Source organism: Patagioenas fasciata, chromosome 4 (assembly GCF_037038585.1).
Source record: "Patagioenas fasciata isolate bPatFas1 chromosome 4, bPatFas1.hap1, whole genome shotgun sequence".
NCBI classification, from domain to species: Eukaryota; Metazoa; Chordata; class Aves; order Columbiformes; family Columbidae; genus Patagioenas; species Patagioenas fasciata.
The window spans coordinates 25,000,733-25,027,791 of record NC_092523.1 but is presented as its reverse complement, the minus strand read 5'-3'; the positions used below and the strand labels follow the sequence as shown (position 1 = coordinate 25,027,791).

At 37.1% G+C, this 27,059-nt stretch overlaps 1 protein-coding gene across 2 annotated transcripts in view; it reads right to left on the bottom strand.

Annotated features, from left to right (window-relative positions):
• Nucleotides 1-27,059, bottom strand: part of WDR19 (WD repeat domain 19) — a 44,084-nt gene that overhangs the window by 2,729 nt on the left and 14,296 nt on the right. For both annotated transcript variants that reach the window (XM_065837483.2, XM_071807394.1), the window contains 22 exons: nucleotides 26,867-26,973; nucleotides 26,329-26,451; nucleotides 24,859-25,008; nucleotides 24,164-24,311; nucleotides 23,354-23,558; nucleotides 22,630-22,789; nucleotides 21,913-22,023; nucleotides 21,537-21,646; nucleotides 20,389-20,446; nucleotides 19,341-19,487; nucleotides 19,129-19,211; nucleotides 17,883-17,966; nucleotides 16,703-16,849; nucleotides 16,161-16,285; nucleotides 14,690-14,802; nucleotides 13,740-13,808; nucleotides 11,222-11,299; nucleotides 5,892-5,988; nucleotides 3,728-3,852; nucleotides 2,982-3,063; nucleotides 2,238-2,388; nucleotides 66-189 (listed from right to left, as the gene is read on the bottom strand). In XM_065837483.2, coding sequence (XP_065693555.1) covers nucleotides 66-189; nucleotides 2,238-2,388; nucleotides 2,982-3,063; nucleotides 3,728-3,852; nucleotides 5,892-5,988; nucleotides 11,222-11,299; nucleotides 13,740-13,808; nucleotides 14,690-14,802; nucleotides 16,161-16,285; nucleotides 16,703-16,849; nucleotides 17,883-17,966; nucleotides 19,129-19,211; nucleotides 19,341-19,487; nucleotides 20,389-20,446; nucleotides 21,537-21,646; nucleotides 21,913-22,023; nucleotides 22,630-22,789; nucleotides 23,354-23,558; nucleotides 24,164-24,311; nucleotides 24,859-25,008; nucleotides 26,329-26,451; nucleotides 26,867-26,973 — 2,597 coding nt within the window. The remainder of the gene's footprint in view (nucleotides 1-65; nucleotides 190-2,237; nucleotides 2,389-2,981; nucleotides 3,064-3,727; nucleotides 3,853-5,891; nucleotides 5,989-11,221; nucleotides 11,300-13,739; nucleotides 13,809-14,689; nucleotides 14,803-16,160; nucleotides 16,286-16,702; nucleotides 16,850-17,882; nucleotides 17,967-19,128; nucleotides 19,212-19,340; nucleotides 19,488-20,388; nucleotides 20,447-21,536; nucleotides 21,647-21,912; nucleotides 22,024-22,629; nucleotides 22,790-23,353; nucleotides 23,559-24,163; nucleotides 24,312-24,858; nucleotides 25,009-26,328; nucleotides 26,452-26,866; nucleotides 26,974-27,059) is intronic.

Sequence of the window (27,059 nt, the reverse complement as noted above, 5' to 3'; positions counted from 1 at the left end):
TAATATGAAATGCTGAGGTCAGTGGCTGAACCACGACTTGACCAGCAAACACCGCAGCCACTCACCGTTGCGATACAATACGGGAGATTGTTTTTACAGCCAGGACACAGAAGTTCATACTCTGGGAGTTGGAATCCACAATAGGGACAGGGGGTTGTTGGCTCTTCTGCCTCTGTTGTGTCAGGACGCCTAGAAGTAAGATTAAAATGTGAATAAGAAGCCTCAAGCGCTTTGAACTTGAGCAAAGATGTTTTACAATGCCTTTGATACTTAGCAAGTTTTTCTCCTTTGAGTTATGTGTATGGCTTCCAGTTGCTGTTTTATATTCTACCAGGTAGCTCCTTGTAACTATTACCCAACCTTCATCACAATTATGTAACCTCAGAAATAGGTCATTTTCAATCTAATTTGAAACAATACAACCTTTTAAAAGACTTGGAAAGCTTTAAACTCATGGTCTCGCTATATAAAATGTAAAGCTTAGTTTCACTATTTCAGTGGTTTTTCTGTGGCAGGAGTGATTTCTTACATGGTTTTAATGTTTGGTTTTCTATGGAACGTGTATATTAGATTCACTTTTAGCGCATTTTGCCAATGGAAATTCTAAATCCAATGTTTATCCTAGTGGCCCTGAAGCCACTTAGTTGGCTTCCTTGGTTATCTTGCTAGTTTGCAGAAAACATACTTTCTCATTTTATTAGCCTGGGCATGTATCCCTCACAATGGCCCGTTCCTTTGTCTGGAGAAATGAGAGGTACGGATAAACATGACAGATTAAGAACAAGCCAACATTTTCTAAGCTTATTGGAATGTTCTAGAAATACTAACAAGCAAGCAGTAGGGAACAATTTGCATGAATTTAAAAAAATGATTAAAGGATACTAAACAGACTAAGATAAACAGTTCTCACAGCACACATCTGTGGTAACCCACTGCTCTTCTGCATGTTCATAAAACATAAGTGAAAATAGTGTGATTCCACAGCTTATATATAAATATTCAGACTGTTACAGGCCAGAGCCAGCTTCAAAGAATTCCAGAACAACTTTGAGACCAAGTGCTAAATAAACACAAAGAACGGGGGAGCCAAAGCAAGGCCTATTGGAAAAAGCTTCCCCATATGAGATGATGGACTGTGAACTGCTGTTGCTTAGGAGCAAGGTCTTTCAATTATAATATCTGCTATGAAAACATCAGCTTGCTTTACAAAGTCAAAACTAACCCAGCAGGGTGGAATAGACTCATTCCGCTTCTACATAAATCCATAGGCTGCCCCCATCTTAAATACAGGGTGTACGTCTGGTCCTGCCTCCTCCAAAAAGGTTGTAAAAAGCATTTCAGAGAAAGGCCACGGGGACCAGTATCCATGACTAGCTATGTACGCTGAGATTCTGTAGGTCATTAAAAAAATACGGCTAGTGGAGAGGAAATGAAAAAGAATGGAGCTCTATAAAATTGCAAGAGACAGAGGAAACATCTCTCTCAAGAGGAAAACTATGAGACAGCACATTAAACTGGCCAGGGACCAGTCCTGACACACTGAGGAACAGAGCAAAGGAACTTCTTGTCACAGGATTCACCTGGTGCTAAACACTGATGTGGCTTCAAGCACAGAGACCAGATAAGCCTACGGAGAGCTTAGAGGCTTAACAAGTATCTAAAACAGTCATGTGGGCTCAGCAAGTCCCTGAAATAAGGAAAACATTACATATGCTCGCCCTGCTCCTATCCACCCAACTACAGTTCCTCCTTTGGCAGAAAATACTGGCTAGGAACGGTCAAAATAGAACTTGAGATAAAGAAGAAAATGTCAAGAATTCATCTATTTTATTTGTCCTTCCATTCTTTTTTATCTTAACCATTTAGTAAGTAATCTAAATCACAACAGACCACACTGCTGACGCTGTGGTAACTAAGAGTTTATGTGCACATTCCTAACTAGAGAATAACTAAAGCTGTACGGCTGCACTTACACATATAAAGAAGATAGATGGAAAACGTAAGTGCTGGTTAGGGAACATGCTATACACAGATTGCAGTTAAGGTTTATCACATCCATGGGAACAGAAGAGTTTCATGTTCAGAGAAGGGTTGAAACCCTTCTTAGCCTTCCAAATTTGAGACAGTGAAATAATATGAAAACAGGATATAGCCCATAGGCATTATGAGCAAAAATAATACTAGAAGTAAAGCCTTGATACTGTGTACATTTGAAAGTACAGCTTAACACTGCTCACCTCACCATTGCTTCAATTTTCTTTTTGTATTTAGGATCTATTTTATTACGATACTCAGGTCTCATCAACATAGCAGCAAAACTGAAGGCTGAGTTCTTCAATCCTGCTCTATGACATTCGATTACAGTTGAAGTCAAAATTGGCACAATGTCTGTAAGAGAATGAAAACAATTATGTTAATTATTTATTTACCAATATTAACATTGAAAGCCTTTGAGCTAATATGGCTAAAGAGGTACTGATGAAAAATTACCCTCTTATGGTACACAGTTGCGCAATTCGTGCAATTCCTGTAACCATATACAAGAAAATAATGGTTTCACCTCCCACCACCTTGCATTTCTGAAGCTCAGCATGGCAGCAAGAATGTTTTAACTATTTCTCACAAATCTGGTGTGTGCTATTTTAAGTCTACATTTTCCCTGTACCCCAAAAGTATTTTCAAAAGAAGATTGACTAAAATGTTGTTATAAAGTCACAGAACCAATCAGTCCATTACACATGATCCTGAGACCATGTTCAGGCAGCTCGGCGCTGCAGCTGTGGTGGCTGAGGACAGAGGAACCCGTCCTGGAGGCTGTATATCGAGGAGCTATATCCTGTGGAGGGTGGCAAAGCACACCGTGCATTTACACTTAACCGTGTGCTTTACAGAATCAGAAGAGGAGAATGTACCTTCTAACGCAATGATTAAGGAATTATCCTGTAGAGCACAGCGTGCTCTTCTGTGCTGTCAGCACTTACGTGATGGGAACTTGCTAATGTTGTTGGCCACACGCACGAGCAGACGTGCTCCCTTCATGTGATCACCGCGCTTCACGTGCATCTGGAACACAACAAAAAACCTGAATTAACGGCAGCCTTTAGAGAGGAATTCCTGCAGCTCGCTTCTGGCGTGCATCCTCCTGCGAGCCGCACACCCACGGCTCCCTCACAAAGGTCTGTCGGGCACTAGAGAAAGGAGCAGAGACAGAGTGGCTTTTTCCCAGCAGTCAGTCTGGCCTCCAGCTGCTCTCTGCTGCTCTCGCCTTGCTGCTGGTGGAGGGGAGGCCAGACGCTGCGTGAAGGCTCAATGGAGATCTGCACGGGACGCGGGTTAAGGTCATCTGAGCCCCCCTGCTTAATTTAATTTACGGAACAGCAGTGATCTGCTTATGGATAATAATAATAATAATTAGAAATAATAAATAAATAACAATTAATTAATAATTGTACTAGTAGCATAATGGTTTTAAGTATGAATGCAAAAGAAATCCAGGAAGCCGTATGTAAGTTTTTAATTATTCAGTATTTTAAAAGAAAGAATACGCTAATCAGAGTCAGAAACCACCACAGATTGTCTTCCTGAAGCTTGCTGTTAGCAGGCGCTTGGGTTCTGTGATACAACCTCTATGACAGTGTAATTTATGTATACAGAGCATCCATATGTACAGTTCAATAAATCAGAGACTGTGCAACTTACACATGAATTCAGCTTCTCAGTTCATTACCTTCACTAAAATATAGCTGTGGAGAATCATAAGGCTTGTAGCCATCTCTGAAGGAATTTTAATCTTCTGGGTCTTTAACTGTGAATACATACTGAAAAGAAGATCATGTGCACTACGGTAGTTTCCTTAAAAACAAAAAACAATGACAAGTAAATTTAATTTTTCATAACAATTGCTTTAGTAATGACATATATGGAAACTGAACAGAAGTTATGTTCATTCTTAGAGCAAATCCTTTGCACAATGATTTCTTTGGAAAGTCACAAGCTTGTCACAGTATCCTAAACAGTATCAGCCAGGGAGTTTGATAAGAAAAAAAAATTACGCTTGGAAAAGTCATCTAAACAGCACTAAAATACACATGTGGAGGATAACTTCATATGAAACTTTAAAAATGGAAGATGCTGTATCCATTACATTGCTTCCACAATAAAGAAGAGTTTTTTATTGGTTGGTTGCTGTTCTTTTCAGAGCATTAGGGATATTACTTCTTTTTGTTCTTTGATGTCAGATATTCAAAAGCTGTTGTTTAAATGTTAATGTAACATACTTTATCATTTATTTGGGCAACTCCTTGCCTCTGCAAACAAACAAACCCAAAACTTGTCAGAGAGATAATTAAAATTTAAATGTTTATTCACTAGATTATACTGCTTCAAGGTTACTATCAATGATTGTCCAGAAACCACGGGATTTCATTTAATTATCAATGTAGCTGAAAACAACCAGTGTTTAGTATGGTTGGTCTACTCTTAAGCTAGTCATTTGTTCTCGATTTTTTAAAAAGTTATTATTAGACTATAAGGAAGCCATACTCTTTGCACTTGGAGGCATTTAAAGGAAATTTCAGATTCGGTTATTTCAGCAAACCTTTTTCCTCTCTATTTGTCTACCAGCAAACATTTTCACTCTGCACACCAAGCTGGTGTGTGAAGTTACACACCGCAACTGAATCAACCGTGGAATGCGTGTGAGGCAGCTAAATATCACTCCAGAATTAGTTGCTGGAAAACAACATTAATTTTTCATGCTATGTTACTGACTCGGTATAGTATGATCAGTCTTAAAATCATGTGATTACACAGAAACAACTTAAAGGAAAACTGCACATGAAATGGCATACCCAAAGGAAAAATATCAAACAGTATGACTTAAATATTATTTTCTAACTGGATTTTGAAGAATAAACTACATTGATGTAAACTTCAGAATCAAACTCACTGAAATCTCCCAAAGGAAGAGGGGGACAACCTAAAACTGAGTCTCTGCAAGTCTTATTGCAAGATTGGTGATTTTAACGAGAAAAATATTGTGTTTATTACTGCATTGTTGCAGAATACATCTATACTGTGTGGGATACTGCATTTTAGATATGTTCTCACATTCAGAGAAGCTAGTAAATAATTAAACCATTGAGCCTTTACATTTCCTGCTTACATAATTAGCACCAATGTTCTCTGCTATGATGAATTGGGAGATCAGCCTGGCCAAGGTTGGTCCGTTGTTTTTTTCCACTCCTTAGCCCAGTGCTGAGGAGCAGTCCATACATGTTAATTTGCCTGGTTTCCTGAGGCTGCTATTTTTCCTTTATAGATCTTTTTCTTAACTTACTTGAAATGAAAAGCAAGCAGTGTTATGGGAAGGCTGTTGCTGTGGCTACAGAGGAGACTGAATAATGGAGGCAATAGCTATTTTGCTTCTAGCCCTGTCCCTTCTTATTACTTTTTTTTATTTCTAACTTCAGCTACCTATTACAAGGGAAAACAAGGCTTAAATAAGCAGGTGTTTGATCCTTCAACAGAAATCAGCTCCTGTGCACATCTCCCACTGAAAAACACTCATGTTCAAAGACCAAAGGATCAGTATCTAAGTCAAAAACCGCATATAGAAACTGCAGTTCTAAGGCTGCAAGGCTGCAGGCAATCTTAATCGCTATGTTTACTTGAATGTAATAAGGAATACAGATATTTTCCACAAATTTATTTTTTCCAATACTTAATATACAGGTATGAGTCCCAAACTTTTCACAAAGGCTACTTCAAAATCAAAATTAAACTTGAATATAATTAAAAGCACTGATACATGTCTTTTCTAAATATAATCCTATATAAATAACAGTACCCAAAGTAATGCAAGGCTGTCACATTAGAGAAAACAGACTTACCCGAAGACTGCTCCTCCCTGGCAATTACTATAGCAGTTCTGGCAGCATCTCTGTGTTGCTTTAGTGCCATGTATAACTGGAACAGGTACCTGGCATCCTTAATTAAATCATACAAGAGCAATTAATACTACCTGAATACATACTGCTGTATTCCCTTTCTTTACTCGCCCAGCCCACCACCACATTCTTCAAAGAAAGGGGACGAGCTGCCTTGTTTTGGGAAGAGCTCTTTGCACCAACCTGCTTTAGCTACGCTACGTTCCCCGGCAGGTTTGGCCGTGGGCACGGCCAGACAGACACCCTGGCTGAGGACCCTGGCGGGGCCGCGTCAGCTGCTACCAAGGCCTGGCCACGTGGATGTGGAAAAGCCACGGCTGTGAGGCACACGGAGAGTTGTGCAGGTGGGAACCCGACAACTTCAGACGTGTGGGTGCTTTCCGTGTCAGAAAAGAACCAAAGGGCTCCTTTTAGAAATCAAAATATTGCTGGAAATGTTTAAACTGTGTTATGGATTGAGATGCAAACATTGCTTTAGCGTGGTTAAGGATGATAAAATCTCGCCATTAAAGAGTGCATTGTTCTGGGACCAGATGGCACACATCCAAGACAGCTAAAAAACTGAAAATTCAGGGGACAATCAACTAACAAAATGCACAGAATTTATAATTTGCTGTACTATGTACTGTTGATCTATTACATGATTCAAGAATGGCAAATGCAGCAAAGGGTTCACTCAAGAACCGGCAATCCAACAGCAGGAAAATTAGTGAAATGACTTAAAACCAAAACTTTAAAAAAACAAGATGGGAGTATTGAAGAAAACAAACTTGAGTTCTATCTTTATAAAGTGTACTCGAAGTTCTAGCAGACTAGTGAAAAACAAAAGAAATGAGTATGAGACAAGAGAACTGGTATTTTAGAAGGATTTTGAGAAAATCCTCAGAAGAGGTCATTCCTAAAAACACAGCTGAAATACAAAATAAAATTATGTTGCTTATGATGAAAAGGAACCATTAAGTGAAAAAAAACCTGAGCTAGTGCCACTGTTTTCTATCTTTAGCAGTGATTTCTAAAATTAGATCAACAAAAACTAAAGTCTGTACATGATAATCTTTTAACTAGTAAATCAAGATTAAATTAAATTCTATAATGGTACGGTTCCAACTTAAATATACGAATCAGAAAAAAAAAAGACACTGGTAGCTTTATAGACAGCACAAAACTCAAACCAACTAATTCTGCAATACTGTAGTAAATCCAAACTCTTACAATGTGTGTTCTATGTTAAAATGGTATAAAAATGTCTTTCAAAAGAACCGTATTAATCAATATCATGGTGTTCTCTGAAATCCTGTGTGGGTTTTGTATGTAAGTCTCGAACACACAGGAAAAAAAGCAGAAAATCAAAAGGACAGAGATATTAAAGACATAAAGACATTTCCTTATAAAGAAGATGACTGCAAAGATTAACTCCCTACTTGACAGGCAAGGAAAAAAATGTCAAAAAATCACAGAACTAAAAGCAAGAGAGAAAGACTGGCATACAGGAAGAAAAAAAGCAAGTCAATTCTTCTTTCTAACTCACAACATAAAGAAAAACATTAAGTGACCAAAAGTAGTTACTTTTAAACTAATGATGGAGCAGAATTTTAAGCAACACATGATCAAAAGGTCAAACATCTGAAGAACCATAACAATAATGAAATAGTTATCTGGATAACAAAGTAACCACCACTTTATCCACTGTAAACTGCCTTAAACAGGCAAACTGCTATTCCCTGAGAGGGGTAAAACAAAAATGATTACGAATGGTAGGTTGTGATGTAATTCTTCCCAACTTCTGACACCTCTTAATGGTCACAGACGGCTGTTCCACTGATGACAGCAGAGCCTGCACTTCTCCCCATTCAGGCTACTCTGGCCCTTCCTCCTGCTGCGGCAGGAGAAGGATCCTGTTCCCGCGTGGACCAGTGGTCTTATATGGTATTTGCCATGTCCCTAATTATACTTTATTTAAATAATATATTTAAATTACTTACATGGCAGCCACATGTAGAAAATATTGAAAAGTAGAAGGCATTTAAAAAAATCAGTCTCAGGCTTCACTTTCATATTCTTACCTTTAAAGTTAGTCACTTCAAAAGTCTTTGGAAAAATTTATTATTGCAATGTAACCCATCTTAATATTAGATACCCACGATTTTTATTTAGTTTTGCTTTTTAAAACAAATGCACTTAGAAAATATGCACATAGAAAACAGCAGAATCTTGCTAGTTAATGCTCCTTGAAAAATCACTTAAGAAACAGGACAAATTAAGAAACTTTACATGTTAAAGTTAACAAATACAGTAGTTGACATAATGACAGATTTAAGAAATATTTTACAACTGGTCAGACAATAGTGTAGCAAAATGTTGGTAGGCATAATAATAATTTTGATAATATGGTACTTTGTTAAAATCCCTAATAATTGTTGACTGCAAAAGATTTAAATTAATCAGGCTGCTGTGAGCGATGATCTGCTTGGAAGATCAATGCTGAAAGGATTAGCAAGTTTCTGCTGCATGGCTACTTTAAGTTCACTCTTACTTTTAGCTTTACAAAAATACCACCACATAAAAGCTGCTACTCTCTAAAAACAAACCCATTTGCCTGATAATTTAAAAAACACTGTCTCCATAGCATAATAAGGATAAAGAGGAACTGGTTTTTAAGTAGATTTTAAAAACAAATATGTATGATTTGATGAAGTAAAATTTTGTTACTCACTGAGAGAGACTATGGCAGATTGGATTAAAGCATTCAGAAGAACAAGAGAGAGCTTTTAAACAAGGAAATGAAAGCTCCACATTGAAGTTCAAAACAATGTTAAGTATGGCAATTATGGCATTGACAAAATTCTTAAGTGTTTTCTAAAATCTTTAGCACCTCTTCATTACCGAGACCATACTGCAGCTTGCTTCCCTTATCCAGTCCTACGCACTTCTTGCAACCAGACGGCTTGGCTGCCACTCTCAGAAAAGGGACTGGATGCTACAGTTCCCGTCCACCCAACTTTCAGCATAAATATGAAATCACTTTTGCTTACACTGATGCTGCACAGTTTTTTCATCTAATGCCTCTGACAGTTTCATTCTCTTCTGGTCTCTGGAGTTGATTTTTGGTTTCACTATGTTTGGTCCTCTTATCATTTTATTAATGTACACATTTCAAACTACAGGTAAGCAGCAGGAGATGTGGGTTGTTTTGGTTTTGTTTTTTTAATGTTATAAAAGAAAGGTGGGCTTGGCCATCAACTGTCCAGTGTCTCTAAGAGTCTAAAATATCAAACCCTTAATCTCTAGGCACCATGCAAAGAGGAAAACATCAGAATTTCTAATCTCCCAACAGAATCATAAACCACAGCAGTAATATTAAGGGTGAAATAAACTTACTGCACCAAGAGTATGTCATCTCCATCGTTACCAAATCTTCCTCCCCTCAGTAAGGCAGAACTTACTCTTCTGTATATGTCATTTTGCACCTGACTGTATTTACTGTATGTTTCTATGAGACCTTAAAATCCTTGACTAAGGAATTAATCGCAGACTGCAATGTCCACACCTGAGGTCTGGCTTTCACAGCAGAAAAACACAGGGACAGCACCACTTAGCTCACACTCAAGCTCTGCTGTAACAGGCAGTAAAGTGGCTCAGACAACTCGGTTTCGTGAAGCCCAAATATGATTGAATAATTTCTATGAACACCAAAACCAAAAATGGTCTGTGAAGCCCGTTTTTCTAGAGCTCGAACTCTGATAAACCAGATAGCCCATCAGCAGTCACTCTCTAAAAGAGCTGTCTGTCATCTTAACCTCTGCTGCTGCTTATGTCTAACATAATATTTACAGTGGGCATTTTTAATCTGCCCTGGAAAAAAAAAATCACACAAATGGAATAATGCTCAAAATCTACTTATTGTATTGTATATATAGCATAGATCTAATTTAAGTTCTGCTTAGATGGTGAATGATTCTCTTCCTTTATTAGCAAACCTATTGCACTGGCAAAAAAATACACAAAAATCTATTAGCAACTGTCTACCAGCTCCCAAATCTGTATACACAAAAGAGAGAAAGATGAAATTGTCTACTGGTCTGCCAAAAGCCTTTTGTTACACCCAGTGAATGGTTTGCTTTTATCAAAGGAGCAGGAAACCTGGAAGAAAGGACAATGGCCCTTTCAAAATTTTATTAATTGATCACACGACATTACAGGAAGCCTCATTGCACCTCTCACCTCACAAAGCACTTCCTGAATAGTATAAAATAGTAATATGTACAGTTTTAATGATCCAAAGAAGATATTCTATGATGATGAGTAACAGAGTAAAAATCAGCATCCACAGTATCTTATTCTCCCGTTGTTAATCAGAACTTCCACGTTAGGTCTGTTACCAAAAATCTTTAAATGTGCTTACTTTTTTCTAATTTCCTATCATAAATTAAATATATAATTTTATTCTCCAACACAGAACAGGAACTCTGTGTTTTTCTTCACAGAACTACAGTCTATATCCACAGATGAAACTATGAATAAGAAGTTCAAACTTTAAACTAAATACTTCTACATAATAAGAAATCAAAAAGAAAGATATATATTTTTTTAAATAAGGTTTAACTGTCATATAGGCATCCCCATGAAGCATTTTTTTTTCTCTTCATGTCACATTTTAAAACAGAGCTCTTTTTGAGAATGTGGTAAATAATCACTTAAGAAATCAAGCAGGGGCTGGGTAATTCTGAAAATCTGCCCAAAACTTTTTATGTTTTAAGTTGATATGTCAATACAGGAACTAAGGTTACCTAATCTTCTTTGGGGTTTTGTCCTTCTTCTCCTATTTACTACCTTACTTTTTTCCACTGTAGTATTTAGACCAGGTCCCCACACTGCAAGAAGAGATAGGTGCTGTAGCTAGGCTGGAAACACACAGATGCTGACTGTCCATCTGGGAAAGGCAGCAGCCAGCTGGCTACTGGCATGAGCAAACAGCCCAGTTTTGTCTCTTTTCCTCAGTACGAGCATTAATTTGAACCTTCTCTGTCCAACTACCTGCTTTCATAGAGCCTGGAGAAAGATGATTATATCTAAGACAGTTACCTCCTTTCTTATTTTCCTGAAATGGAAGTTACTGGGTGAAATGACTCTCAGAGTGATCAAGTATGTCTTGCTCCTAAATGAAACCAAGCTAAAACATAACCTGTGTCTACCAAAAATTTTAGGACAAAATAAGTTCAAAAGGCCTTGTAGCACAGCAACGTGACACAATAGCAGTGACAAAAATACAATACCTTGGGCATGCCATCGCTCTCTCCCATAAGATAGTCTATCAGCTGATTTGTTAGGGCTTCATCATTTGCCCGCCCCACCTGTTAAATAAAGACAAAAGAAATTATGATATGAAAGAGAAAGGAAAAATACCTGCTCAAAAAGAGGATTTCCATAACTGAAACTACATTTTAGTTCTGTGTCTTCAAATCAGAAGATTACTTGGTTCATCAGCTTTGACCTGCAGTAGTTTGCATTTATTTTCTAATGTGTTATGTCAGGGGATTATAACTAAATAGGTCTCTACCAGTGCAAACTGTTCCTCTGCTTTAGTATCGGAAGGCACCGGAACCCAGGCATCACCAGCTGCAACCTGCTGTGACAAAGCTGTGCCTATCAACCCAGCACAATGCGCCGACCACAGGAATATTTAGTGCTGGTCACTAGAACAGAGCCAGCACTATCCGGTCAGTTGAAGAGACAGTCTCAAAAACGCGGCTGAGATTCCACAAGGATACATATGGTACAATTGCAGCAATAGTCTTCGGGCTGTTTCATAGTGTTTGGTTTTTTCATTTGGGTTGAAACATCAGGATCCAGAGGAAAGCATTAGACACCTCAGACTTCAGTGTTACAAGCCCTGCTGACAGTTCTGTGAGCCAGAAGGCCTCAAGAGTAGCTGTGCCTAGTTCTAAGCAGTCAGGTCTACTGTTACAGAGTCTGAAAAAAAGTCTAGTGATATCTAACAATATTTTCAAAGCTGTGGGTTCTTCAAGGGAACAGAGGCAGTTTGCGCATGGTTTAGACGACAGAAAGTGAAAGTTGCAGTGGATGCCCAGATGGGAGCTGGCAATGGGCCTGCTGAGGCAGGTTTCCAGCATGTATCGTCTAGAAGGGAATCTCGAGAAACAGAGTAGGTTACCACGCACTGAGGTGCAGCATAAGCTGGAGACCTGATGACCACACAGCTTTAGAGATCATGAGTAAAATAACCAAGCAAAGATTGCTCCGTCTTTGCTTCATTTATTCTTCTTCATTGCTTCATTTATTTTCTTTATTTTAGGGATGGACAAGAGAATTTTAGAGATAAAAAGGTTTTAGGAAGACTGATGCTGTGACTGGTCTCCTGATACCAGAAGCTGAAAACAGTGAGCAGTGGATACTGGCCACCTGGACTTCAGAAAGGCTTTTGACACTGTCTCCCATAACATCCTCTTGACAAGCTATGAAGTATAGGCTGTATGAGCAGACAGTGAGGTGGACTGAAAACTGGCTGAGTAACCAGGCCCAGACGGTTGTGAAACATAATACAAAATCTAGTTTAAGGCCCAGTAACTAGCAGTGCACCCCAGGGGTCACTACTGGTTCCAATCTGATCTGGATGATGGAGCAAAGCACACCCTTAGCAAAGCTTGCTGATGAAAGAAAACTGAGTGGAGTTGCTGATACACCAGAGGGCTGTGCTGACATCCAAAGGGTCCTTGACAGGAACCTCAAACAGTTCAACAAGGGGAAGTACAAAATCCAGCACCTGGGGAGAAACAACCCCAGGCACCATTATATGCTGGGGGCCACCCAGCTGGGAAGCAGCTCGGCAGAAAATGACTTGGGGGTCACTAAACTGAACATGAGCCACCAACCTGCCCTTGCAGGAAAGAAGGCTAATGGTATCCTAGGCTGCATTAGGAGGAGTGTTGCCATGTAGTTGAGGCAGGTGATCCTTCCCGTCTACTCCAGGTGAGGCCACACCTGGAGTGCTGTGTCCAGTTCTGGGCTCCAGTATAAGAAAGAAAAGGCCATACTGGAGAGAGTCCAGCAAAGGGCCACTAAGATGAGGAAGTGCCTGGAGCATAGCTGGAACTGTTGAGGCTGGAGAACAGAAGGTCTAGGGGGCTCTTGTCCACTATATAAATATTTGAAAGGAAGTTGCAAAGAAGGCTCAGCCAGGCTCTCTTTAGTGGTGCCCAGTGACAGGACCAGAAGCAACAGGCACCAGCTGGAACACAGGAGGTTCTCTCTGAACATCAGGAAACACTTTCTCACTGCGAGGGTGGCTGAGCACTGGCACAGGTTGTCCATAGCCGTTGTGGAGTCTCCATCCTTGGAGATATTCAAAAGCTGTCTGGACATGGTCCTGGGCAACCACTCTAGGTGGCCCTGCTTGAGGAGGGGCATTGATTCCATGACAGAGAGTGAGAAAGGAAGCATATGGACCTCTCTAACCATAGTGTGCAGACTGGAAAAAACAACAAAACTGAAAAATCATATATGGATATTGCTAAAGAAGAAAATTTCAAACTCAAACAGACAACCACAAAAATCTGAATGAATTCATAACCTGAAACTGAAAACACCTTTTCCTCTGGTGTCAGTATTAATTTATTCTACATTTTAATGTTTTGATATCACCTTTACTGATGCAGTTTTCTTTCTATTTGCAATCTGTCCAAACACAATCGCTGATGCCACAAAAACGGCACAAAACTGAAAGTAAACTTCTTCAAAATATGAGGATTTTTTTGTTTTATCAAAGTTACTTACTGTTTCAATTGCCATTTCTATAGCCAAGTTTTCTTCTGTGTTTGGACTTTTCATAAAGTGCTTTAATGCCTAAAATGATAGAGAAGTTAAAACTGAGACACATGAAATCAACACTTTTCCTCATTTTTATCAAGTAATTTCTCTCTGCATTTTGACAGGCAAGTGGCCCACTGAATGCGCATCTTGACTGTATTTTACAGCCATAAGGATAACCACATACACTATAGAGGTAGCAGCTGCTCTTATAGATACTCCTGCAAGAACGTAGAGTCTTCTCCAAATTCTGGTGTATTCCTTCAACTAACTGTGAAAGATGTTCACAGCAATGTAGTGAGAATAAATTGATGATAAACGCGCCACTGGATGCCCCCCATGCCCCAGTTGAAGGAATGGTCACCTACAAATCGCTGTAATTTGCAAAAATCAGTAATATTTTTTCATATGTGTTCGGCATGCAAAAGTCAAACATTTAATAAGCATTAGTTCACTGATTGGTAACTGATCAAAAGGAAGTGTGTCAATCAACATATTTGAATTAACATGTCTCCTTTTTTAAAAAAGAAAAGTTTTAAGTTAGGGCACGCTACAGTATTAAATTCACTAATTAGTCAGCAACCAAGTCTTCATTGTTCAAACTAATAAAATACAAATAAATTCTACTTCTATGTTCAGGACATCTAGAAATTAATTCAGAATAGTCATTGATCCACCTGGAGCCACTACTGCTAGGAAAACTTACATGCATGGCAGTGTATAATTCACAGAATACAATGTAGATAATTGTAAATATAAATAGTTTACTTACAATTTTTACACTTTCTTCAAATATCAGTATGCTACTAGTTAATGCGGTTAAAGTCTATTACGAGCGGCTCTGATTTTGAAATACTGTATTTTGAACAGTTTTTATGAACGTTTAACTATCTCTGTTCTATCCTTTAAATACTGACCCGTCCATATTGACCACACTGTAAGAAAAATTTTCCCGCCTGAAAATGTTTCTTTTCTCCTTCAAAATATAGTGCAATGCTCTGATAATCTTCATTGGTAGTACTTTCAGAACCTGCAACAGATAGATACCAATGATAGGTAAGTATTCTTATTAAGTAAAATAAAGACCCTACCAAAGGAACTAATCCCTATTCTACTTCCTTTTTTTTCTGACATTCAAAGAAAACAAAAGCCAGGTAAAGTCAAATTATGTCTTATGTCTTTTTTCCTATTTAATCAGACTAAATGGCACACATTGGGAGCTCATAATACAGAGAAATAACTGTTTCCATAGGTTTTACACCATAATGGGAATTTTGCTTTATTAACAGACATAATAAAATGGCATAACTATGATCTACTAACCAATTTTTCCATTATGTCTTGGCAACAATAAGAGTTAAGTGATTATGAGATTATCACCTGAATGATTTTCACAGGTTAAGAATATGTGAGTATATCTGTATCGCACAGAGCAAGACTATTAGGAGCAATGTAACCATGCAGTAGCAGGGAATACTATTTAGTCTTCTAACCAAGACTCCATTTTATTGTACACATGTGAAAACAAAGACAGTCATTACTCTGAAGTCAGTTTTAAACCCCTTTTTTTAGATTACAATTTGAGACAACCTGTCTTGGATAGGAGAGAAGGAAGAAAGCATAAGGAACAGCAGAACAATAGTGGCAACACTCAACGAACAGCTGCAACAGTACATCACCAAGCTAACTGTTGTCAAGTTTTTCTAACCTTTGTAACAAGAATACATTTTTAAATGAAGAGATTAACTGAAAATATGAAATAATTTGGTAGACACATGTGTGCAACTGTTTCTACAAAGAGTGGTGCCCAAGACAGATAAAAAATATAAAATTTATTGCAAATCTACAAGCTGGCCACTCACTGACTTGATTGCCTGAGGTAAAAGTCAGCTCCTCAGTAAGGCCTCCTTTTTGTCTCTCACTGAGACAAGAAGAGGCCACAAAGGACCTTAAAATGAAAGAAATGAAAGACAAGTGACATACACATGGAAGAAAAGATCTGGAACCATGAAAAGGAAAGAAGGGAAAAAAAGGGATAAAAATCAAGAACTGCATATATCAAGGTCAAAGAAAGGGATTCCTCAACAGACACAATGAAAGTATGAACAAATGCTTTATCTCTCTGAATAAACAGAAAATGCTCTAGCATGGGCAAGATTTGAAAATAACCCAGATTGAAGGCCAAGGGAGATACCTATAGCTGAAAGTAAAGCCTAGCTTGTGGGCCTGAGTTAGACACAGGTTGTTAAATCTGTTCATAGTGACTGGAAATGGAAAAGGCTGGGAACAAAGCTTCACACCCCTTGTCTCATAATTTCAAATTAGTCTAAACCAATTAAAAGAACAGCAAAACATATTGCAAGCAAACTATTAACCTGGAATACTCACTGATGATATCAGCATAAATCTCCATCTTGTTGTGTTGTTGAGCTAATGTGAAAGCTTCATTATTGCACTTGGACATGACCAGGAACTGGATGGCAGAACCATAGTCACCAAGCTGCAGAAAGAATCTAATCAGAATAAACAAATTAATACCTTAGTATGAATTAGAATAATGAATACGGCAAATGTTTTAGGAATATAGTATATTTTGTGGCATACAAATATAATACGTTTCTGATTTATCTCAATTATTTTAAATAGGTTTCTAAAATTACATTTGTATAAATAATACAGCATGGCAACTTTTATTACTGTCTAAAAATTACTTCAGGTTAATATAACTTTAATCAGAAAGTTTAAAGAAAGGACAAATAAACAGTACCAGCTTATCTGTCCAAACTTTAGAGAACTCACATCAGTAAACTGAAATCTATAGTTGCTTGCCAAGTACCGATAACCAGAGTCAGATACTTTACCAGGCTTCATCAACTTCCAACACGTGTGGCCTCCTTCACCCTTTTTAACCTGTGTGATATGATGGTTACCTGGCCACCATCTTTGCTCCATCAAGAGACTGTGTTTCTCTCACAATATTAACAGCCTTTTCAGGATTATTAAGGTGATCCAAATATAGTCGGATTACACTGTCCCATTGTTTTGCGTGCTCATAAGCTGTCACAGCTTCCTTGTACCTGCAAAATAATGTTTCCACATCAATTTTTCTAACTTTTAAATAACTCTTTACAATACACACAGTATTTTACTTCTGAAAGGTTACTCTGTGAAACCTTCCTTTCAGTTTGCATATCATAGTCTTGTTCTGCACTTCCTATGTTTTTTGTCTCTAGTTCTTTTCCCCTTGGCAGAATGAAAAGCAGAGACAACAGAAAAATGTCTACCACAATACTAATTTTGTCTTCCTCTGCCAGCATCCCTTTTGGTTTATTTTAAAAGTGGTTAATCTGTTCCATATGAAGTCACTTGAGAGGGAGCAAGAAAAAACCCAAACTGATGGTAACTAGTTGTACAATTTTAAAAATGAGACTTCTGTTCCGTAAACAAGAAGTTTCTCATTCTCACACTACGCAAATGACACAAATAGTATTTACTACTCTCATCAATGCAAACATTTAGCTTCGCTGCTGTTTTTTATTATTAAGTGTCATTATTTGGAAGCACATTTACTTACAGGTAAAGACTAGTAGGAACTACATTCTGTAATTAAATACAATCTATTTGGGGCTTTCATTTCAGCCAATAATTTCACATTATTCAATATTTTGCAAGTGCAACCATAAAGATGTAACAGTAATCGGTTCTAGAATTAAAAATTTTCTTTCATGATTATTCCCCTTTTGAGTGACTTTTAAAAATCACAGCTAAGGAGTCATTAGAAACAAGCTAAACTTCAATACCCTGCTAAGAGGACTATTGCATTGGGTGCAGTACTTTAAAACCTTTAATAATTTTTGTTAAAAAGACACTAACACTTAGGGAAAAAATCAAGTAGGAACACATCTTTGATATCAGTGGAAGGTCATTAGATTATGTTTAAAATCTTTACACAACACTTTAAGTTTACAAATTTCAGAATCCATTTTCATGAGGCTATTTTATGCAAAATTAAAAGTTTTACTTTGATTTTACAAAAAGAATGGTGTATATTAACAATAACACCAACAATGGAAACATGTTTTATAAAACAAGGTAAGCATTTAAATGCACCTGCCATCTGCTTCTTTGGCCTTTGCATATTGTAGGTGAATCTTTGGAGATGAAACATGAGGAAGGAGTTCACCAACCTTTGTCCTAGAAAGACAAGATAATAGTTACTTAATAAATATATCTGGTTTCAAATTTGCTCCAGTAAAACAGGTGTATTTATATCAACAATTGAATAGGATGCTAAAAAAGAAGTAACTGAACAGAATGTATAAGCTTTGAAGGCACTTAAATATTTTTACAAAGCTGCACTTCATAGATCTAAGAACTGGAAATTATAGACTACTTCATGAACATACAGGCTTAAAGAAGTACAATATCTTTTTTAAGTCTGAGCTGTACAAGCATAAGAAGTGCCAGATCAACAGTATTTACCTCTGGTATTCTCTAATTAAGCTACAGAAGCAGCACAGTAGCAAAACTGTAATGTGAAAGAATGTGCAAAAAAAGTACAAAGGACCTCAGTACAGGTGCAGCTGTGGTTACTCCCATGGTTGTGGACTTAAGGCCACAGGTTGTACAGAGGACTTCAGGCAACTGGTACCAGATTCTCTGAGCAACATCATCCATAACAGCACAGCGTGGAGGAACACAGAATTACGTCAGCCCTTACACAGATCTAACTTCAGGACTTGCACACAGTGACATGATCTATGAAAATCAGCAAACTAAGCATTGGGCATTTCAAGATAAAGGATATGAGAGGCTGAAGACAGACTGACCTTCAAGCTCAGCTATCTTCCAAAAAGACAGAGCACTCCCCAAACTGAACTTTCTTCTGCTACAGTAAAAAAAGCTTGTACCTCTCACTTTGCAAATCAAGGCTACCACCATACGCAAGCTATTCTACTTAACAAAGTGTTCTTTTGGTCCATTCTGATGCCACTGACACTTCTATGATGGAATAAAATTTCCCTTTGTGAATGAACATAATATTCCACCTTAATTTTTAGGGCACTCACATGAAAGAGGAAGGTGCACACACACAAAAAGGACTCAAAACTGCATGTAACTTTAAACATAACACAAAAAAGAAAAAAGGAAGGCTATCTTCCATTTACCGTATAGATTATATTTAAAACAACACAAGTTTCTGAGAGAACACTGTTCTTTTTTAAGCTTAGGCTGGAATTATTAAAATCAATGAAACATAGTCAATGAGACATTTGTGCCATTCAGAGAATTGTTCCTTTCCAAGGAGCACCACAAGTTCTCTGAAATATAACACTTTCCTAAAACCTGTACTTACCAGTTTTTACACCGGATGTACACTGACGCTGCCTTGTCATAATATTGTCCCTTTTCATACAGCTGAGCAGCTTCTGAAAATTGCTACAATATTGGAAAGCATTAGAATATCATTTCTAAATTAAGATTATTAATAAATATTTTAATAAATTCACATATTCATATTAGCATATTCATATATTCAGCCTCAGTTTTATTAAATCTTTTGAATACCTTCATACTCTCCAGAATAGCTCCACAGTCTCTTTTTAGTAACCTACTGGGATGTTTAATGGCGTGGTTTACCCCTCGACGGATATCTCCCATTCGAATGGACATCTGAGCCACTCCCGCAAGGCAAGCTTCATCATGTTCTTGGTACTGGCAATCAAATGAAATGCAGTAACTATACGCTACACATTGGAAGTAACAGTTCACAAAACCCACAGCAACCAACCCCTGAAACAAATTAACAAAACATTATATGGACTCAGTTAAATCGATTTTTGTCTCAAGATTCTTGCCTAGCGGCAGCTAGTTACAAGAACTCGGCTTAGTTTTCCTCTTAATGTTTGCCTTTTACATTTTACTTACAAGATGTGTCCAGACCAAGCATACATGAGAATTACCTCGTTTTACAGACAGCTTGGTTTTACTCTCCTCTTTCTTCCAAAACCAACAGCACAGAAAAAGGAAAACTACAGGCAGGATATTTCATTTATCATTTTTTTAAGTTGGTAAGACCACTGATCTTTCATAAAGCCAAATGGCTTGAATTCAGAAAATATTGCTATTTTCCCTAATACGCTCCCCTAGTATCATTAAAGCTGCTTCATAATAGACATTTTGCAAATATTAGGGGAAACAATGCCAGAATAAGGGAGGATCTACTGAATATATTTATTTTCTAACACAAATCTTGCTTTTCTTTATATAGATAATAATTCAGTGAAGAAGAACAGAAGGAATAACTTCTGTTACAACAATGTAAATCCTAGCAATATTTTCTCTGACATTTGCATGTCTACCATGAAACAGTTCAAATTCTAAAAACCTAAGTCTAATTATGCCATGTTAGTGCAACGGCAATACTGCTTTATACCTAGAGAAAGCATCATTCTGTATATTAAAAATAAGTGCAAAGACTACTACACAGAAAGCAATAGTCATATAGATTAACAGCTGAATAAAAAAACCCACCTGAATTCAAGTGAGCCTGAAACATGACAACTTAACGTGCAGTATGAGAGTACAAATGTTATCGTTAGTAAAAAGGAATTACCTTATTGTTTCCAGTGATTCCCTTCTCATAATGTGCCAGAGCATTAACATAATCACCCCTAAAAGAAAACCGGAAGTTATACAGAAGAATATTTTTAACAGGAAGAGTTGGTTACCTTCTTACCACACAGATTACGTATGTATCTGTCTTGCTTTAGACATACCAACTCCATACAAGGATGTGAAGTATGCAAAAGATGGTCAGTTACACAGTATGTCACTAATAGATTGATAAAGCACATGGGAAAAGAGGAAGCCCACCACTCAATTCTGTTATACCGAGACCAATAAACATCCCTTGAAAGACAGGCAAAGAATCAATCTGCGCAATACACCTCAATAATCTCACCTCTACTTCCACATATTTTTCACAGAAGATAAATGAAACTAACCTTCTAAAATTATTTAGAATTTTTGCAACACAAAAACAATGGTATTTTTTTTTCCCTGAAGTACATTCAGAACTCAAGTTATGGATGGTGACATTGCTCCAACTGCCTCCGTTCTTTCCTTTCTGTGACCAACAAGTGTCCTCTCTCAGTGTTAGGGACAGTGACAGGGCAAAAGTAGCAGTCTGAAAACTCTATTAAATAGATAGAAGATTTTCTCTTGGTCAGACATTATACAGATCAATTTAATCTGGGAAGAATTAGCTATAAAATACACTTTAAAATCATGGCAAATGGCTAATACCTTCTCTCTTTCATGGATTGGCAGCCTTGAAATTTTACTCTACCTAAGTAAGATATGTAAGAAAATTAAAGCTACTGGCTATTCAAGAAAAGACAAGTAAAAGGTAGGGCTTTTGTCCATTTTAAGAAGTGTTAAATGATGTGAGCTTTCTCTATTTTCCAAGCACTCCCCTGCAAAAAACGACTTATTTAGTGAATGATATTTTTATATGGTGGTTCTGCCAGTTGAAAAGAACAGAGATATACTGAAATTAATCAAAAGTAACTATTATTTGCTAACATATGTCTCTAGCATTAAGTATTCCTTACAAAATTACTCTTCCTCAGACTACAGCTGCAGGACCTCACAGAATGTTCTCTCAACAATACAGTTAGCTGAAGTATGTCAATTCTATGTTCTTCTACTTAGCACAAGTACTGGTTTAATATTCTTACACTGCAACTTCACAGAACTTACGTGAACTCAAGCTGCATTGCATATTGCTTTGATATTAAAGGGATCTGGTCTGGAGCCAAACGCTTGGCCAGCTGAAGTGCACTGTCCCAGTGTTGCAAGTCTTTTCGCATCTATTAAGAAAGAACATTAACATTTTCTGATGCAAGTATCAAACTCTGAACTCTAATATGAACTTTATATTGTTCTAAATGCAAATATAGAGCTAGTATTCTAGAAAGATTCAGACAATTTGAGAGACATTAATTCTAAAAGAATGTCTGTCAGTCACACAATGACAAGAACAAAACCATAAGAGGGCAGAATTATCAGAAGGTGAAATATTCCAACATTAGGGTGGAGATGAAAACAGCAGAGAAAAATTTACACAAATTAATACCTCAAGTGCAGCAACAGGACATGAGGATGCCAGATACAAATCTTGAGCCAGATTAAAATCACTAGTAAACATGGCAAGATGTCCTGCTAAAAGGTTGTGGTCTTCTATTCCCTGTAAGTAGATGTAATAGTTGCAAAAATAGTCCAAAAGAAAAAAATATTGTTACAAGTAACATAACTTAGTAAGCACAGTAAACCAAAAAATCCCTACATTTATAACCATGTGTACTCAACTCTACAAATCAGGAAAAGCCCTCACTTTCTTATTGTAGCTCAAAAGCCACTACAGCTAACATTGCCTAAAATCAGCAATTTGCAGAAGTGTATTTTAAGGTACTATTTCATGCACACTTCTAGATGTGTTTTTGTAATGCGCTCCCCCCCCCTTTTTTAAAAATGTTAATAGCAGTCTTAAACATTTCCTCAAAAATAACAAAGGAAAGAGCCTCCAAATGCTTGAGACACTAAGATATTCTGCTGTAGTCAAGCAAATGCAGAAAGCAATGTTGTGCACTCCAGTAGAGACTGCAATCACTTCAAGAGAAAACCAAGCAAGAGTTATGTGGTTTGGACACATTCTCCTCTATAACTCTTAACTCCCTTGAAAATAATTCACCTCCTATGTAAAAAAAAATCCCCACAAAAATAATAATGCAGCAGTTCTTAAAGAAGAATTAAATCACTGTATTTCCTGTTAAAAAGGGACCTTACATTTTACCTTTATTTGCTCTAGTGACATCACCATCCCAGCATTACCAAATGTCCGATAAACTCGTATTGCAAAATCCACCTCCATGTGATACAAGCAAGCTTTGGCCAGCTCATTCCAACTAGAATGGTCATTCAGAAGTCTGCACAACTCCCAGGCTTCAGAAAACCTATAGAACGTAAAACACATTTTAAGTTAGTATTGCTTGTACATAAAGTTCCCTCTCAACACATTTTTTCCTAATACTATTGCAGGGAAAACAGAAAGCATTTACTTCTAGGCCATGAAGAGAGAAGTGCGTCAGGAAGAAAGGAGAAAAACAAATGCTTAACTTACAGTTCTGTTTCTCCTGTTTCTACCACACTTTTTCAGGAAATCATCTGCTTTCCCTACTCTGGCATTCTTTCCATTACACTGATTTTGCATTGCTTCATTACAGCGGGAGGAGAGTATGCAAGAAACACCTTCAGCCAGTTTTGGAAGAGCCACTGTCACAGAACCCCGAATAACTCTTGAAAAAAATTACTTTAGCTTTTATTTGACAGTGGACAAACAAATAAAGCACCACTAGGTCGCTTATTTCGCTTGGTCTGCATAGACAGCTACATGGACTCATGGATCAGTCTAATTTCTCATTATTCAGCATGGTATTTTTAAATCACCAGGATATGCTCTACTGAGCTATAAGCACAGAAGAAAACAATTACACAATATTATTAAAACGCAGATGTACCTTTTCAACATTAAAGTCTGAGTAAGCATTTGTCTCAGCTCATTAGGTCCAAAGTCTTTGAAATTGCCAAGGAAACTGTGAGTGCTTAGATAGATATTGTTTGTTTTCCCACTCTGAGTCTGACAAGTTAATTCTCCATTATACAACAACAAAGGCTTCTGGGAAAAGGGGACTTCTGTGCCACCTGCCAAGATAATCCTGGATCCTGGATTCAAAAATCAGGAAGAAAAGATGACACAACGGTAAAAGTGTAGCAAGCAGTTACAGCGGAAATAATGTAGATTAGCAGGGCATTAATTCAAGGTTTCTAATTCTTGTAGTCACCATCTACTGTACAGTGAATATTTTTTCAGTAAAGTAAATATACATAATTTAAATCTTCTCTAACTATTAAGGTCATTTCCCAAATGTTTGCAGGTAAATTTCTTAATATTTCTCTATCATTAATACATAAATTGCTATGATTACAGTTTTGGGTATCAGTGTAAGTGAATGCAAGTTCTGTCACCCTGATCCAAAGATTTTCTTATGACCATTTCAAAATACAACTGAAGCACAACGTGTAAACTTCAAAACAAATATTATAATAGCAAGAATGTAGGGAGTAAAGACCGAAATGCCTTGTTGGAGCTTTATAAAGAAACCCACAAAACAACTAGTTTTCTATTAATCAGTTGCACTTCAAAATTTCTTTAGTACTATTTATTTTTATATGCAGTTATGAAAATATTTAAGACAAACTAAGACTCAGAACATGTTTTACTTTATTAACTAAAACAGTGAAAAAAAATTTAAGAGCATTTACAGTACCTTGAATGGCATCCTTATGAAAAACATAAGTGTACACTTTATCATCATCAAAAGCAACAAAAACACCTTTATCCATTGGCCAGTTTTCCCACAGAATTCCTTTAATAGTTGGTGAGAAATTTGGAATCTCGTATAATCTATCATTTACCTACGAATAATGCAAAAATAAAATTACGAGCAAATGATTAAGCAGACAAACTAAATATTAATCCTAGTTATGATTAAAAATAAAAAAAAGTGTAAGTGGTGCAGAAATATGAAAATTGCATTAAGAAAAAGTTTTCTTATAAGCAGTGAAACTGAATAACAAACAGTTTAATTCGGAAGGGAAGTAAATAGAGAAAATGCACATTATACAAATGTTATTTACTTTTCTTAGGAAAAAACGTACAGGAACCGGCAGTGAAACTGGCAGTGCTTTTAACAGGTTAAAACAACTGTATTTGAACGCACAAGCACATATGTTTCGGCAAATTACTGATCAGGAATTTAATATAAAAAAATTGTCCTGATCTAATACAACGAGTTTTATTTCCTTGCATTACCATTAAGTTATCTTTAATCCTCCTTGGCAATTTCTTCCACCAGCATACATGTTGGAGTGACAAAAGCTTCTTCATTCTCTATTAAAAACATTATACAGTTGAAGAGCCTGCTTGTAAGTATAACTGTATGGGTATCACACACTAACTTACTGGACAATAGACAAAGCCATCACTTTTATCATCTATGAAAACCAATCTGGTTCCATTTGGATCTGGAAAAATTTTTCTCACACTGACAGGATGCCGATATTCATTCACATATTGCCAGTCTTCGATGTAGAAATAATGAATAACTCCAGTCTAATGAGAAACAACAGAAAAAGCTAATAATTATATCAGTAAGTGGCAAGTAGATAATTAACTTGGTTGCAGTTTCTCCCATCTTAGAGTGCTGAGCACGAAGAGTGTTCAAAGAAAAATACTGCCAAGTGTTTCCTTTCATGCCCTTCTTCACTCACAGCTTGTTTTGATCAGGATGGGAAAACCCAAGGCTTTTTGGGGGGTGGGGAAATGAGCTGGAGGTTTGAGGGATTTTCTGTTGTTTTTGTTGTTTATCTCACTCTGCTGTGTGGCAGCAAGCTGTATTTACTATGCAGTTCTCTGAACAGGGAAAATGCCTTCCATTCTGCTAAGTTTAGCCTTGAAGTTGAAAAATTTGCCTCCAAGGAAGAACCACACATGAGTAAGAACAGATGTAACTAATTCAGGGGAGAAAAGCAATCAAACTGATTTGTGATTAACACTATATTTCAATCAGTGCTGCAAGAAGAAGAGCACTGAAAGCAAAAAGCAGCTTTTGAAGTCAACTGTAAAACTTTCACACATCAAATTGATCAGTTGTGAATTTAGCACTTCAAATGTATCAGTACTAGTTTAGGTACTGAGGAGGTGGGAAAGCCTTCAGCTGCTGCAAAACCACTCAAGTTATTAAATCAGTGATAACACCAGAGATAGTGATTCTGCCTTTCCTCTGGAAGCTCAGTACATCAGTCTGTGTCACAAAGAGCACAATACAACAGTGTCAAATGTGCCCTGTATTTCCCGCGCCAGAAAATACTAGAAGCAAAGAAACTACCCTTCATGTACAGGAAAATCTCTGGAAAAATCCATAAGCATGTTCATACCCTTCTTCAGAGCCCTTCTAATCCCTTTGTTGAAACACCAAAAAGAAAAATGTCTGGGCAAAGGCTTCAATAGTAAGTAAAGACTTTCTTGTATGCTGTCATACTTTTTTGTCCACATCTATCACATCACCACCTAAATCAACAAATTTGCAAGGCAAGTACTATGTTTCTTCTTACATCTGGAATACAGTTTGATGGCCAACCCTCTCACCTTGGCAAAAGAATTGAATTCTGCTATTAAAATCAGTGTTTTGCATCAAACAATAGTAAAAGCAAAACTTAACCTTCCTGTCAATGCATCTCATATAAATGCAACAGTAAAGGAAGTTGGATGTAATTTTGTCTGTATTTGCATGAAGTTATTGCATAGATAACAACCTACTGTAAACTTCTCAGAGCACTTTTTTTTTGCTTAAAATATAAGTAATAATCCAAATAAATCAGATAGAAATACATTCTGTCTAAAAAGACATTTAAAACCAGAAATAATACTCACATCTGCACCATATATGAGGAAGTCACTAGTTAAAGCATGGCACAAAATGCGGCATTTATCATCATCTGCTGGGAAGAGTCGAGTTTCTCGTTCTTCCCGAGCATCCAAACCTTCACTTTCTATCTAAATATAAAGAACAGAATGAACTGAAAAACTCCACTGTTAACAATGCGGTATCATAGTTTTGACTGTATCAAACTGTAAGGAAATAACATGAAACCAAACTTGCAAACTTGCATGTGCATCCCCTAAAAACCTAGCATCATCTTCTGTCACATTCCCAGAGCCTACTAAAATAAAACTTGTTAAATAGTTCACAAGAAAGTAGTTTTTCTTAATCTGTTCTAGACTAGGTTGTATTTCTAAAGTCTACAGGAACTCAGCTTTATATTTTAGTCAGCAAAAAATATCTAGAGAACATTAAATTATCTCCATTAACTGAGTATCACTCCCTTTTCTCTCAGTTTTAAAATTACATTAACTTGTTTGGCTTAAATCAACTCACTAGTCAAGCACTCCAAATTGCCAGAGCTCTTACCATATGCAACTGGACTTTACCCTCAAAGAGAGCAGCAGCATAATCAGAATTAAGGTGCATACTTGCTACTGTACCCAGGTACTCCACATCTTTAAGCTTTTTTACATCTAAAGAATTCAAACAGAAAAGAAAAGGTAAACATATTTTCATTTTGTATAGGTCTTCACTTATCATCACCTAAATTTGCAGATGA